We start from the raw sequence: 15,711 nt of genomic DNA, 5'->3' as shown, positions 1-15,711 counted from the left end.
CACACCTCAGTTGTCTCTATTATATTTTAAGCTTGAGTTCTGACAGATTCCATGCATACTGCACTTCAAATTCAACTCAAAATTGGAACTTAGATGTTACTTGAGGTCACTCGGGAGTCCAGAGCATCTTCATAAGTGGTGGGAGAACAAGCCTGGAGGAAGGCATCACAGTCACCAAGCAACTTGTGCTAAAAATAACTTTGATGAGCTAAATGTAAATGAGTCAGAACACATGGATTAGATTTCCCTGAGAATATGTGTAAGTTTAACAATGAAGAAGAAGAGTGCTTTATACTTTCCAGCTCTGAAACAATTGAAGTACAGTGTGAAAGGGTTTGGCTGGGTCCAATATGATAGCTGTACTCACCCACCCCCATTTAAAATGTCCCTCACATGGGTCATTTTTTTTTTTTTGCAAAATGGTGTGTGTGTGGGGAATGTTAAAAGATGCAGGCTGCTTGGCCAATTTCCATGCCTATTGTTTCATGTGTCTAGAAGATTGAAAACCCCTGTTTCTCCCTCTGTGAGCTATGGATTACCAATTAGGCAATTTGTCATTTTTTTCTTTTTTCTTTTTTTTCTGGAAGCCAACCATTCCTTTTTTGCTTAGGTTTTACCTATAAATGATGAACCCCCTGTCCTGAAGACTGACCTCATTCCCATAATGCATTGTCCTGAGGGAGAAGAAGTGGTCATCACTTCAGACCATGTTTATGCCACTGACATGGACAGCGATGACTCCAAGTTGCTGTTCATGATTGCACGTCAGCCTCACCATGGGGTTGTGAGGAAATCTGGGGTCACTGTGGACCAATTCACCCAGGGGGACATTGATGCTGGAACTGTTACATACAAACACACAAGTAAGTAATATTAATGAAAAAGATGGGTGTGGAAAGTAGAACAGGATACAACAAATGAAAGCTGAAAATTAGGACTCTTCTATTATTTGTCACCTTGTCATTACTGAGGGTTCCAGTGACCTTCATCTCCCTCATTCTTTCTTTGTAAATGGAAAACCCCTAGTTTATCTTCAGGCATTAAAAACACAAAACCTGTACCAATTGTTTCAACTATTCCAACATTTTCAAGATGGAAGCAGGTCTTAAAGACTTAAAAAGTGGGTTATAGGGGAGGTCAAGGAAGGAAATCTACTTCTCTACTCTCTGGGCCACCAAAATGACTTCCCAGAACACCCTGTAAATTTTTCTACAATCTTTCTACAATAGGGGGTATGTTTATATTCTTGGAACCTCTAGATTTTTCCTCTGACATTTCTTGTCATATGTCCTGGGATTACTGTGCTTTGAAAGGCAGGGTTCACTCATCTATGTGACTTTGGGATATTCACTTAATCCCTGGTCCTCAATTTTCTTAATTATATAATAAGGCATTCTAATAGATGGCCTCTGAAGACCATTCCAATTCTAACTCTGAACTTTAAATATCCTTTAGCATGTGAAAAATTATTACTGCAAGACATTTTAATTTCCTGTAGTAACATTCACTGGCTTAAAGTTTAACTTAAAGTCTGCTTTCTTTCTCTTCCATAGTAATGAACCTCAATTCATTTTTTTCATTAGTTTACTTTCTTCAGTGCCCTTGGCCTAGGACATATTCCATATGCTCACTGTCCTTGATGTGGAATAGAGTAGCTGAATTCATTGCTTTTTTTTTTTCTTCTTGTTTCCATTTCTGCTTCATCTTAACTATGCTTGAAGAACAAAACCTAATATTCCTAAGTCTCTACTATGTGGGTGTTGCCAAACATAGAGGTGATAACAAATTAGATTAAATGGTGCTTTCCCCAATCCAATTTAGTCAAATTTACTTTAGTTTTTTGGTATTATCAAGCAATAAAAGATGGAATTCAAAGTGCATTTTCTCATTTAAATTCAGGTTTGTTATATGGAATTTATACAGCATTTTGTAATTAGAGGGAAAGAGAGGATACACTTGGCTGACTTTTTAGGCAGGACATTATAAGACTAGTGTCCAGGATCCAGTCCTTAGATTTACAGAATGAGCAACTAGTTTTATCAGCCTAATCAAACTAATCAGGTTTGCAGGATCATTATATTCTGTCCATACCCTAAGTAGGTATACTAATTGTTAGGACAATTGGCTTGAGAAATAGAAATCTCTTCTGAGAAAGAGAAGTGAGTGAGGTCCAAATGGAGGAGGCCAAAAAAAGCTTAAACAAAAAAACAGAATTGTCCAGTTCCAAGGGTTCCTTTGGCATGGTGAAATGAAAACGATTAAGACAATTAGGAATCTGGTTATGGGAGTTGTAATTTAGGTTGAAAAGTCAGCACCAGATCTGGAAGCAAGAACTGAAACAACAGGAGATTTCTACCGCCCTTCCCCAGATTGGCAAGACCCAAGGATAGTATAACTTCCCTCTCCTGATTCAACTATACTGAAAATTCAAGCTCAGGCAAAAATAAACCAATCAAACTCACAACAGATCATAAGGCCAATTTATTCATTTACAAAGATAATGGGGAAGGGAGCAATGTACAGTGTGAAAAAGAATGCTGGTTTTTCTCTGTTCAAAAAAGCCTCCCTAGCTTCAAAATAGCTGTAAAATCGTTAGTACTTGGAAGAATTTTTTTGATGAGCATGGAATAAGAACAGGAATTATAAGGACTTGAAGGATATTAAATATCACAGGGTCATGTTTCTATGTTTGGAAGAGACCTCAAGAGATAATATAGACTAATCTCTTCATTTTATAACTGTGGAAACTGGAACCTAGGAAAGTTGAATGTTTCATCCAAGATGGCAGGCAATGAGTATCAGAGATCCAACTCTGCCTCCAAGCCCAGTGTTCTTCCCACTGTACTGAATCCTTGAGGGTAGCTAGGTGGCAAAGTGGATAGAGCCCTTGTCTTGGAATCAGGAGGAAGGGAGTTCAAATACAGCCTCTGCCACTTACTAGCTGTGCGACCTTGGGCAAGTCACTTAACCTTGACTGCCTCACAATCAGGGCCATCTCCAGTTGTCCTGATTCATATCTGGTCACTGAATCTAGATGGCTCTGGAGGAAAAAGTGAGGCTGGTGACTTAGTACAGCATCCCCTCACTCAAATCCAATTCACATGCTTGTCATGGCATCACCTCCTTGATGTCAAGGTCTTCTTCAAAAATGAAGCACAAACATTATTTTTAGATCCTTGGGATATTAAAATTCAAGAAATTTTGCCTCAGCAGCCTCACCCACTTCAGCAAATGGGGAATCAGCTGCAGTAATGAAGGGATGCTTTTAGAGAGCCCAAGAGAGAAAGTCTCCTCTAGCCTGGTAGAGACTGGGGTGGTATTTCCCTTTGATTACCCTTTCTAGTATACCCTTTCTACTAACAAATTACTTGTGTCTAGCAGATAGCCTCTCACCCTTGGACAGGGCTGGATAAATAGTACTATAGAGTCCCAGAATGTTAGAGCTAGAAGAGACCATAGAGATTATCCTGTCTACTAATTTCATATTCTTGCCATGATAGCTCTTTTTTTCAAAGTTCTTCATCATTCACTAAAGAATCTTTCATAGCATTTCCTGAACTGACAGACAGCTCCAATTTCCAAAATTACCCTTTATCTTATATCAGTTACATTTTAAATGCTTGTCTTACTTTCTAGGGAGGTACTGGGGCCTCCTGTAGAGATCCAGGAAACATTTCAGTTTTATCTGCAGCAAGACAGCCTGATTCCTAGGCTAATTTCCTTCTACAGATGGCTTACTTAGCTGATTCATTTTACAGGGACTTTTTTTACCTGCAGGTTCCAAGGGTGACATTTTCTAACCGTAGCTATGAATTCTAGGTATGCTTCCTTATTTGGATTTTGAAAATCCAAGAGCACTGAATTTGAAATCAGAAGATATGAATTTGAATTGTGGTTCTACCACTTATAATGTGACTTTGTACAAATTATTTATCCTCTCTGGGCCAAAGTTTCTTCATTCATAAAATGAAAGAGTTAGAGTAGAATTCCTAAAAAGTCCCTCTTATGATCTATGATCCTATTGACTGCAGAAAGAAGAAAAAAAAAATCCCAGGACTTGAAACTTTAAAGGGTCATATGATTTAGAAACAACTATATAAACCACCATAGATCTGTGATTTTGGAATAAGGGGAGAAGATTCTTCATTATTTTTAGGGATCAATCACTTTTAAAAAATCAAGGTATTTCTTTTGTATCACCAAATTCCTTTAATTCAAGTTAAAACCCATTTGGGTAGGGACTATTAATAGGCATCTTATTCTTAATAACTTAAACCTGAAGGAATATCTTCTTTCTCCTAAAACTGACTCAATTTTTCCTAAAGGGCCTATTTTCCAAGCATTCTGGTTACTATTTTTCAACCATTTATAGTGTTCTATATATTTTGTAAAATGGGGAAACCAATATTAGGCATGATTCCAAAGTTCTATCTTATTTGACTTAGCCTAAAGATGACTTTTTCCAGATCTTTTGTGCCACATACTAGTCAGTGATCTGTTTAATTTTTGCCTTCTTTATCTTTTCAAAGTGGTGTGAGCATGAGTGAAGGAATACCTATACAGTACTTTAAAGTCCTTTAAGGCAAGACAATTCTTAATTATTCAGAAATTCATTGTCCATTGTTAAAACCTAGCTCTTATATTTATGTCTTCCTGTCTCCTTTACCATTTTGGGGCCATTTGGCTACTTATTGACATGACCATTTGAGGGTAGAAAAGGAAAATAAAGGAAATGTCATTTCCCCCCAAATGACTTCCTTGTTTGTTAGCAACACTGGTTAAAAACAAAGTAATGATGAGAAAGTGGACGAAACAAATAAACAGAATATTCCTTTAGGATTGTCTGTGTCCAATGCCTCCTTCTTACCAATTGTAATAGAGAAAAAATAATTTAAGATATTGGTATAATAGGCATTTACAGTGGTAAAAGATATGTTTTCCATTTTGCTTATCAATGCCAATAGATAATTGAAGAGAAAAACATTACTATCATAGCATAAGCAATCTCTATAAGTTCCTCTTGCCCTTCTGAACCCCTAATCCTGTTCATCTCCATTCTTGATGCCATCATGGTCAGAGATTTCAGGAAGGAGATATTCCAGGAGAAGTAGGTGGACATGGGCTTTGTTTATATAGTGATAATATCACTACCATGGAAGTTGTTTAGAAATGTTCACACTTCCAGTTTTTTCATGCTCCTACATTTAGATAGGGAGTGTGGGCTGGATATCACCAAAGCATGTTATTTCTTGTTATAAAAAACCAAAATCTTACACCTAGTTTTCTTTTCCAGGTGGAGAGATTGGCATGGCCCCTTGTTTTGACACCATTACTTTGGTGGTTTCAGACGGAGAAGCTGATTCTTATGACTGCTGTTACCAAGAACCCGTTTCTCCTCAACATCCACTTCACCATTTTTTTCCAGTGTATGATCTCAATGTGACTGTGTACCCTGTGGACAATCAACCACCAACTATTACAATTGGTAAACACTCTTTTCCTATTAAAGTTATTTCATGTTAAACAATTGTCAAAAGGTTAACAAGCCTGTACATAGTAAGACCTGATTTATGATCAGTCTAGAAAGTCATGAAGATAGAATCTCCTATTTCCTATCCTAATTTTAACTGTTTTTAAGCACAGAGGTTTATAACAATAAGTTTTGTTAAACTTTCAGAAGACAAATAATTTGCTCTAACAATTTTACATATATTTATTTGGGAGAAGGGAGGTGAATGTCTTCAAATTTTCGGCTTTAATTTCAAATGGGAAAATTTAGTTGCCTTCTGACTAGAGAGTAGTTTATTTTACCCATAATAACCTCTATTAGAGGAGAGTAAGTAGACCAGTGAGACTATTTATCTATATTTAACCTTATTTGCTTTTTAGAAAGTCATCTTTTCATAGGCATTTTGTATACGTTCTGTCTCTCGGAAAAAAATACAAGCATATGTATGAATGTTATTGTAATTTGCAGCTTATCACCCAAGCAATGTTCTGGAAAGGAATCATTGTCCCAGCAGAATAATTAAGCACTAAGGCATGAAAAAAATGTCCGTTATGAACAATTCATAATAGCTCTCAGGCAATTAGTGCTCTGACAAACGGAGGTAACAACTGATCTTGAGGAGTACATAAACTATGTTTAGTGGCTTATCACTAAGGCTGTTGGACAATTTTTTTTTCATTTGTCACTTATGTGGTGACACAAGGGAAATCAGAGAGAGGACTTTAGAAAGAATAGAAATCTATAAGGGAGCATGTAGCATTGCTTCTGTCTTTTGGTTATTATCTGGCTTTCTTGCAATTTTTAAGTGAAATTAAATTCTAACTTGTCCCTCATCTCCCACATCCCCAAGACCTTCACTAGAAGGGAAGGTTTGCCAACCAATATGATCATCTTCCCCTTGCAGCAAATTTGCATGTAGAATCTTCCATGAATTAAAATTCCAATTGCTCCCTTTTGCCCTCATCATTTCTGATAAGAGAATTTCAAGTGAAATCACAATCCTGATATTATTTGTGTGCAGGTACCCAGTTTGTTGTGGATGAGGGCTCTTTGGCTGCCATTACCATTAACCATTTAATCACCACTGATCCGGACACCGCCTTGGATGACTTAGAGTTTACTTTGGTTTCTCCTCCTCAGTTTGGTTATGTTGAAAATACACTACCTTCTCCAGGTTTTGAAAAAAGCAATGTTGGCATAAGTATAGGTAAGTCATGGTCATTCAACCTCTGGCGATTTCTCTAAGCCAATAGACTTGTAGAAGGTTAGAACTAAAAGAGATCATATAATTCTTAGTCAGCAGGATGGTACCTAATTTGACATAGAAGTGAAACAATAAATATTAATAATTCTGCAAATGTTAAAGTACAATATAAATATCATTTAATATTGTTGCTATTATTACTACTATTTCATTATTAATATTTATTACTATAAACTATTCACTAATTATGACTAAACAATATTATTACTATTACTTTAAATCAATGTATGAAAAAGGATATGGGAAAAGTTAAAAGCACTAATCACATGTAAGAAGAACACAAGATTTATTCCTCTTTAAATTCCTCCTTGATGCTATATCATATGTAGTTACAAATTATTTTGGTTAAAAATAAAATTGTCATGCAGTGGTCAGTTTTCTGTTAATGAGCTGTCTAAAACTTAGCTTGGATAATCCTAGGGTTAGTTTAAATATAAAAATGTAGAGTTAAATATTCTCTTGGGTTAAAAAAACAAAACAAAATCTAACCTTCAAGAAGAAGCATTTTTAGAATAAGAGAGTCTCTGAGCTAACTTTTGAGACATATTTACTGCAGAGGTGAGAAATATTGGTTCTAATTATCCTGATATTTCCAAAAGTGTTTAATGAACACCTTAGATTCAAAGTAGCAAGCAATCAGCCAGCAAGTATTCATTAATCTTGTAATGTGCAATACTATACTAGGTTTCAGGTATACAGCAAACAAAAATGAAATCACTCCTGCATTCAAGATTATATTCCCTTGATGGAAACACCTTATATGCATAAAACTTATATAAAATAAATACAATGTAATTAGAGACAATACTAATATTTGGGGAAATCAGAAAAGGCTTGTAGAAGGTAGCTCTTAAGAAGAATTTTGAAGGAAAAAAAAAGGAGTCTAAGAGGTAGAGATAAGTAGGGAGAGTATTCCAGGCATAGAGGACAGATAGTATAAAGACACAAAGACAGGAGATGGAGTGTGTTGAATAGCTCTCATTACTTCCCCACCTCCCTTATCTCCTCTATGCCTTTTTCTTATCCTTATATATCATGAACTCAAAGATTTTTTTGCCATTCTGGTTGCCCTACTCTGGACACTCTTCACTTTATCAATGTTCTCATATAGTGATGCCCAGAAATAACAAATACAAAGTCTGACAAGGACAAAGTACAATGGGCTTAAGATTTTAGGGGTTGGGGATCTTGGATAGAGAAAAAATGATTTCCTTATTTTCACTAACTCATTAAGTATATCATTTCATACAATTGCTTGAAATCATTATTTTGAGAAAGGGTTAGAAGTTTTCCCTAGTAAACCAAAGTTCACAAAACCAAACCAAAAATAATGTAAAAATCATTATCCTAAAAGCAATAAAGAACCACTGAAGTTTAATGTCTAGGGTAGTGATATGCTTAGTTCTATTTTGTGGAAAACAAGTTTGGAAGCTATATGAAACACGAATTGGAGTTTGGAGAGATTTAAGGCAAGGGAATTGCAGTAGCCTAAGTGAAAGGCTTAGAGGTAACTAGATGGCAGAGTGGATAGAGTACTGGGCTCAACTCTGGCTGCAGACACTTATTAGTTATGTGACCCTTGGTAAGTCACCTAATCTCTGTTTGCCTCTGAAGAAGGAAATGGCAAAGCACTCCAGCATCCTTGACAAGAAATTCATGGATAGTATTGGTATGCTATAGTCTATGAGATCACAAAGAGTAAGACATGATCGAATAATAAAATATCAATAAGTGAGAGGTAATTAGGGTCTAAACCTGGGTAGCAGGAAGTGAGGAGACAAATGCGAAAGAGAATGTAAAAGTAGAAATGAAAAGATACAGCAAGTGATTGAATATATGGAGTGACTTAGAATAAGGAGTCAAGAACAATGAGCCTCCCTGATTAAGAAAGATTGAGGTGCCTTTGACAGGAAGGTAAAGTTTGGAAGAGGGGTAGGTTCTGTGGGAAAAGATGATGTATTATGGTTTAGACTGAGGTGGAAAATGGAAATCCTTACAAAGTTTAAAACATGCAATAGTCAGTTGGAGATGCATTGCTGGAGCTCAGAAGAGAAACTAGGAATGAATATAAAGAAGATTTAAAGATATGAAAGATATGTAGATATAAGAGAGAAAAATGAATTTGATTTGGGGAAACCTACTGGAAAAGATGTGATCAAGTATATATGTAAAGAAATTGACCTTGGCAAGAAGAGCAATTGCTTTAGCAGATTGTGGTAAAGAAGGAGTCAATATGAAGGGGGTTTAAGATATAAGATGTAAGGTATATAAATATAAAGATAAAATATACCCTTGGAGAATGGTCACTATTTTCCTAGTAAAATATGAAGCAAAGTATCCTGCTGGGGCGGGGGGAAGGGCAAGTACTGAGAGTCTTGAAAGAAGAAAAGGTTTAGAACAAAGTATGTGGGGAATGGAGTAAAAATAAACTAGGGAGGAGTAAACGAATGTCATTGTCAGATTGAGGGCTTAGTTGATATTAGATAACATAAATTTGTAGTGAATTCAGTTGGCTTGGCTCTACTCAGCAGTAAATGAGTAAGAGTGGTGGATGTGGATGATGGAAATAAATCAGCATTTTGTGTTTGGTGCAATGGTCAGGAGCAGTGATTACAATATGAGAGAAGCTAAAGTCACTGAGGTGTAGCTAGGTGGTACAGGTACAGGTGGTATAGAATTCTAGACCCAAAGTCAAGAAGGCTTATCTTCCCAAGTTCAGATTTGGCTTGAGATATTTACTATCTGTCATTTAACAAGTCATTTAATCGGGGCAAGTCATTTAACCCTGTTTGCTTCAGTTTCCTTATTTGTATAATGAGCTAGAAAAGGAAATAACAAACCACTTTAGTATCTTTGCCAAGACAACCCCAAATGGAGTTACAAAGAGTCAGACACAACTGAAACAACCAAACAGCAGCATCAAAAAAGTCCATGTAAAAGGGAATGGCAAAGATACAAAGTGATAGAGAACTGGGTGCCAGAAGAAGGAAGGAATATGAAAATAAGGTATCTAAAGTGAAATAAAGTTGAAATAAAATGAACTTCAATGGATTCCGATTCATTGAGATGTACTTGGGGGCAAAACTAATTTTCATACCGAAAGTTTGTTTTCTGATATATTCTGATTGATCTCTCTGAGAGTCAGTTGAAAGAGCTGGATCATTGGGTCATCAAAGCAGCTGACTTATCAAATGTGCCAAAAGATCATTTGATATTCACTCATACCTATCAACCCCAGCATGGTCTCCTCAATAATGGAGTACATAGAAATGACATCCCTCATTACAAGCAGTTAATCAATATCCACAAGAACCATGAGCTTCCTGTGCATGATTTTTCAATAAAGTTTGTTAATTATTGGGTGCAAAGTCCAGAGACCATAATGAAAGGGATAGGCAGAACTTAATGAACTTAGTTATTTGCCCATTGACCAAGGTAGTTGTTTGGATATATGTGGTTAAAATACTCAGCGAACTACTAAGTATTTCACTTTTTTACCAACTGCTTTGACCTTGTACAATATCACTATATGAATGTAACAAGAAATGTTTATTTAAAGTGGATGATTTGTAGCAAATGGTAGGGCTCTCTTCCATTTATCTGAGGCACTTAGATGCCTTCCCGTTTGTTTTACTGTCCAACAGTCTATTTTCCTAAGCACTGAAAACTCAAGGTTTTTTTGTTTGATTTGGTTTTAAGGTAATTCTTATGTTGTCTGCCATTTCTTTTTGTGTGCTCCAGCTTCATTTCGGTGGAAAGACATGAAGGCTTTGCACATAAACTATGTGCAGTCCAGGCATCTAAAGATAGAGCCAACTGCAGATCAATTTATGATTTATGTCACAGATGGAAAACAACATTCTATGGAAATTTCTTTTTACATTCTGATTAATCCCACCAATGATGAAGTTCCTGACTTTGTGGCACAGAACATCAGTGTAAGAAAGAAAGCAACATTTTTTTTTTTGTTTTTGTGGCTGACTGAGGTGTTACTAAGTATTTTTGCTTAATATGCTTGGTCTTTTGAAATTCCCTCTTGTCTTCACTTATTTACATGACTTACATGGACTTCTGTCCATGTTATACTGGTTTTAGGAAAAAAAAATAATGACCTACAATGGAATCTTCTGAGAGCTCTGCCTAATTGAATTGTTGAAATAAAATACATTTCAATGGATTCTGATTCATAAAGGTGTTCTAGGAAGCAAGACCAATTTTCATACCCAAGTTTTGTTTTCTGATATATTCTGGTTTAGGTTTCTGAGGGTCAGATGAAAGAACTGGATCTTTCAGTCATCAAAGCAACTGACTTAGATGAACCAAAAGATCATTTGATATTCACTATTACCCATCAACCCCAGCATGGCCTTCTCATCAATGGGTTACATAGAAATGACATCCCTCATTACAAGCAGTTAATCAATATCCATAAGAACCATGAACTTCCTGTGCATGATTTTTCAATGGAGCTTCTCAAAACTGGTATGTCTTCTCCTTATATTATATTTGGCTAGGTTAATAATTAAAACCAAAAAATTGATGACTTTTTTTACTTCAGGGCTACAACTGAAGAACTTGGTGTAACCCAATACCAAAGCCTGTTGGTATGGCACTCTTTCCTTATTAATGGAAAGCAAAAACTTGTACCAAGAGACTTTAGGACTATGGCTACACCAGCAAATACTGCATTTACACTACTCATTTATTGGAAAAGTTTTAAGTTTAGCATGCCTTTTTCTGTCAGGGAATGGTTTCTTCCCACCAAAGTATACTCAACACACTTGTCAAATTTCTTCTGAGTTCTGGATTAACTCTCAGTGTTAAAACTAGAGATGACAGGTGATAGGGAGATTTTAGGGAGTATTAAATTTCTTCTTTTGTTTGAAAATGAGATAATACTCTCATAATATTAGAGATTTTATTTAGGTATCTTGAACATTTTAGTGCCATTTTAATAGTTTAAAATATTTTTCCTTTTCAAAGTAGAAATGTAGAGATTTGGAGACTTTAAAATCAATTTCCAAAGATTATTCTGCAATGAAAAATCTACAAATCTAAATCAAATATATGCTGTGCTCTTTATTTAGATGATATAGTAGGATATCAGCCCCTGAATCATTTGAATATCAATATTCTCTTCCTTACCCCATCCTCCTGTTTCAGGCTATTGATGCCATTTTTCAACCTTTCTTAATGCTTGAGAAAAATTTCAAGAAAAATTGTATTTATTTGAATAGTAATTCTATTCAAGGAGAGTTGTCACTAAGATTTGGAGATCCTTAATGATTACCTAGCATACTTCTTTTGTTTGGGGCAGTAGTTCCTCTCTTCACTAGTTTCTTTTTCAAAAAACACAGATGAAAAACCACAATCTTTATTTTCATTTGATCAGTTCATTTATTTTCTCCTCAGCTTTTCACTAAGATGATCTTTTCTTAGATCCTTTCATCCCTTCACAAAATTCTGTATCCAATTCTTACAGAGTCTTGGAATCTAGTATCTCAATGAAATCTGTAACAGTCCACAGTAAATCAGTGAATATATTTATTTCATATGGTATTTTCCCTTTCACCTTTAAGACTCAGAAAGTGAAATGTGATAGTCTCAATTCTCCATCTCAAGAAAACCATACTTTTGATTGACAAAACAAGTTTTGTTTTACTTAAATCCCACTGAACAAAGCTGGACTATGGAAAGTGAATTATCTTGAGTTCTTTGAATAGACAAATATCAGGAGTTACTTGGAATTACTGCTAGTGCTGATGGATTAATGAGCTGCTACTGATGGCTGAGCTTGTTCTGATCTAGAGGAGACTAAGCTACTGGCAACTTGTATTGGGGCGGTTGAGGCTAAGAGATGGAGAGGCTTAAAAAGAGGTAGATTTATTTTCACTCATTTTTCTCTTTTCCAGGAATGAAGTTGATGTACGTACATGATGACTCTGAAAGCCCTGATGATGACTTTACAATCCAGTTGTCGGATGGGAAACATAAAATCCTGAGAACTATTTCAATAAAGATTCTCCCAGTTAATGATGAGAAACCAGTGCTGACCAAGTAAGTCACAGACTCTTTATGTGAAAGAAATCATTACCTTTCCATATCATCTTATATAATACAAGTTAATTTTGAAATATTCAATTGATGACCATTCATTCAATCAGCAAACATTTATTATGTTCCTATTACATACAGCAAATTGAAAAATATCATTTTTGTCTTTTATTTCATTATGGGAGACTACTAGCTCCCAAGCAAGTTAGCAAGACTGAATTTGCCAGTCAAAATGGATGAAAATGGATATGATGTGTAGAACAAAAATATTTTGGGTTAGATCAATGAGAATAAGTCTAATCATGAAAAGTGATTCAGTTCTTAGGCTTATTTTCTATAGATTGCATGCTGACCTTAAACAAAATGAAAGAAGAGATCTCTGAATTTAGGTCACATTCAGTCATTGAGACCTTGGTGGGGGAGGGTGGGGTGTCCCCTGGCAAAGCAATTCTGGTCTCAGTGCACCCTCTGCTGGCCCATCTACACAAAGACATTGACTTCAGTCTTTGGTCTGACCAATTGGGAAGAAGAGAGAAATGGAAAAAGTGTTTGCTAAAATATGTTTTTCCTATGTACTGACAAACCTCCTCCTCTTGCATTGAAGTGATATTACCAGTAGGAACCTTGACAATGACTAAGAAAAGATAGAAAATGAGTTTCTGTGGTGCTGAAATCTGTATGAAAATACAAAGGAGTTTGAGGTTTGAGAAGATGCTTCCATTCTTTTTTTATGATGTCATGACTTTTTTTGAAATATAAAGATTTTATTTATTTTGAGTTTTACAATTTTTCCCCTAATCTTACTTCCCTCCCCATGTTTCCATTCTTAATCTCATCAACTTTAAAAAATTCTATAGAACATAACAACATGCTGTCTCCACCTCATAACTTCTCTTTGTCTTCTCATTCTTTCCTTTCTTCCTCAGTGAGAAAGTATCCTTCCTTCTGTATTCTCATGTCCTCACCCATGTCCTTCATCTGATTTCATCTCCTCTCATCTCTTCCAGGTTCATTTTCATCTGCAAATTCTCTAAGGAATTTTAAATAATCCCCCTTTATGTTGGCTTACACTATTAAATTGCTCTCTTTCTCTCTTTTCCCCTCTTGCCCTACCCTATTATCTTCATTCTCTTTGCACATAGTGATACCAATAATTTCCTTATCTTAAAACATTCTTTCCTTTAATCCTGTTTTCTTTAAATAACAACCTATATCACTGTAGTGCTTAAACATTTTTAGCTCTCCTATTTGTAAGTCATCTACATTCTCTGCTTCCTCTTCCTTATCTACCATTTGTAAAAGTCTCAAGCTATTATACGTAGAGTTATCAATGACATTCAGATCTGATACCTTTCTTTTTAAGTCTTCATCTTTAGACTTTCTATAATCTTTGATGCTATCTCCCTTCTCCTGTGGTTTTCATGACTGATTTCCCCTTCTGTATCTCTAATTATTTTCCATGTCCTTTATCCTTGTCTTTCTTTCTCCCCATTACTGAAGGCATTCACAGTGGTTCTCTTTGAATCATTCTATAGCTCCGTTTACTGTCTTTAATAAACTCATCCTCTCCATAACATTTATATCTTTATCTCTAATCTCTCTCCCAAGTGCCACAGCTCAATGCAAATATCTTTGTTATCCCTCCCAGGTTCATCTAAATATTAAAAATGAATGTCATTCATACCTTAATTCAAGTCATTAATAAAAATGTTAAACAGCAAAGGAGTAAGGAAGATCCTTGGGAACACTCCCCTCCCTGTAGCCCTAAAAATTAACATCAATCTTTTAATGATGACTTTTTTTGATTCTGTTCATTGGATTAGTTCTGAATCCATCTAGATGATGCTTATTGATTAGCTCCCATTTTATATACTTATTAAATTATATATATATATATATCAATAAGAATAGCATAATATGAGAAACTGTGCTTATTGATTACCTCCCATTTAATATTCTTATTTTGTTATATATATATCAATATTATATATATATATCAATAAGAATGATGTAATATAAGAAAATCTGGGTATAGTTTATCTTCAGAATTTTGTTGATTCCACAGTCTTATTAGTCTGTGAAAAAAAGGAAATGAGGTTAGTCTGGCATGGCCTATTTTTGGATGAAGTCCCTTGGCTTCTGTCCCATTCATCCTAATTCTTCAAATATTTGCACTCACCAAGGATAACTTAGTAATCTTTTATCATCTTCTCACTGATTTGGGGTTAGAATTCTCTGTTCACATTGGTGTTTTGTCTTTCCCAATCTGAAGATTATTCTTTTTTAGTAGAGAAAACAGATGAATTATAGTAGTGAGTAGTTCTTCTTTTCATCCATCTCACCATCCTAAGCAGGGGTACTAGCGCTGGATTGAACTTTTTATTCTCAGCAAAGTGCAAAAAGTCATTTTGTTGTTCTTAGCAAAAGGACTTTTGTTTCCTATTGTTCTTCACATAGACCCTTGTTATTTTTCTGTCTTCAATCATCATTTACTAAATCATCCTGCCATTTCTTGAACATGTCCTTTTAATATAGTCCTTTTGTTATTTTCATATTCCTTTGGTTGAACACTGTGTTTATAATGAAGAAATTGTCTTGATGCGTCATCTCCTGTGCTAAATGGATCCTAATGGTGAATAGTATTTGTGAGGGAGAGACTTGATCTAAACAAACCTCTTTGACTTAGTTATATAGAATCACCCATAATAATGCTAAGACCTATATAATCCATAAACCTTGACAGATATAGAATCATGGAATTTTAGAGAATATGTTGTATATTTGAAAGGAATGGAAAGTTGTGCATAGTAGATTTGTAGTTTCATGTGCAAACATTTTTCTTATGTTGTGGAAATGCTTGTTGTATTTCATAAATTAAAAATGG

General features: G+C 35.3%; 1 protein-coding gene across 6 annotated transcripts in view; it reads left to right on the top strand.

Annotated features, from left to right (window-relative positions):
- FREM1 (FRAS1 related extracellular matrix 1) overlaps positions 1-15,711 on the top strand; it is a 182,530-nt gene that overhangs the window by 76,277 nt on the left and 90,542 nt on the right. For 5 of the 6 annotated variants that reach the window (XM_074197539.1, XM_074197535.1, XM_074197534.1 and 2 more), the window contains 6 exons: positions 611-863; positions 5,294-5,485; positions 6,531-6,716; positions 10,515-10,711; positions 11,030-11,255; positions 12,686-12,830. In XM_074197539.1, coding sequence (XP_074053640.1) covers positions 611-863; positions 5,294-5,485; positions 6,531-6,716; positions 10,515-10,711; positions 11,030-11,255; positions 12,686-12,830 — 1,199 coding nt within the window. Of the gene's footprint in view, positions 1-587; positions 864-5,293; positions 5,486-6,530; positions 6,717-10,514; positions 10,712-11,029; positions 11,256-12,685; positions 12,831-15,711 lie in introns of those variants that run through there. The other variant, XM_074197538.1, reaches the window with a different exon arrangement.

The sequence above is a fragment of the Macrotis lagotis genome, chromosome 8 (genome assembly GCF_037893015.1).
Source record: "Macrotis lagotis isolate mMagLag1 chromosome 8, bilby.v1.9.chrom.fasta, whole genome shotgun sequence".
Taxonomy (NCBI): Eukaryota; Metazoa; Chordata; class Mammalia; order Peramelemorphia; family Peramelidae; genus Macrotis; species Macrotis lagotis.
The sequence above is the reverse complement of the archived record's forward strand: the minus strand, read 5'-3'. Positions and strand labels throughout refer to the sequence as shown.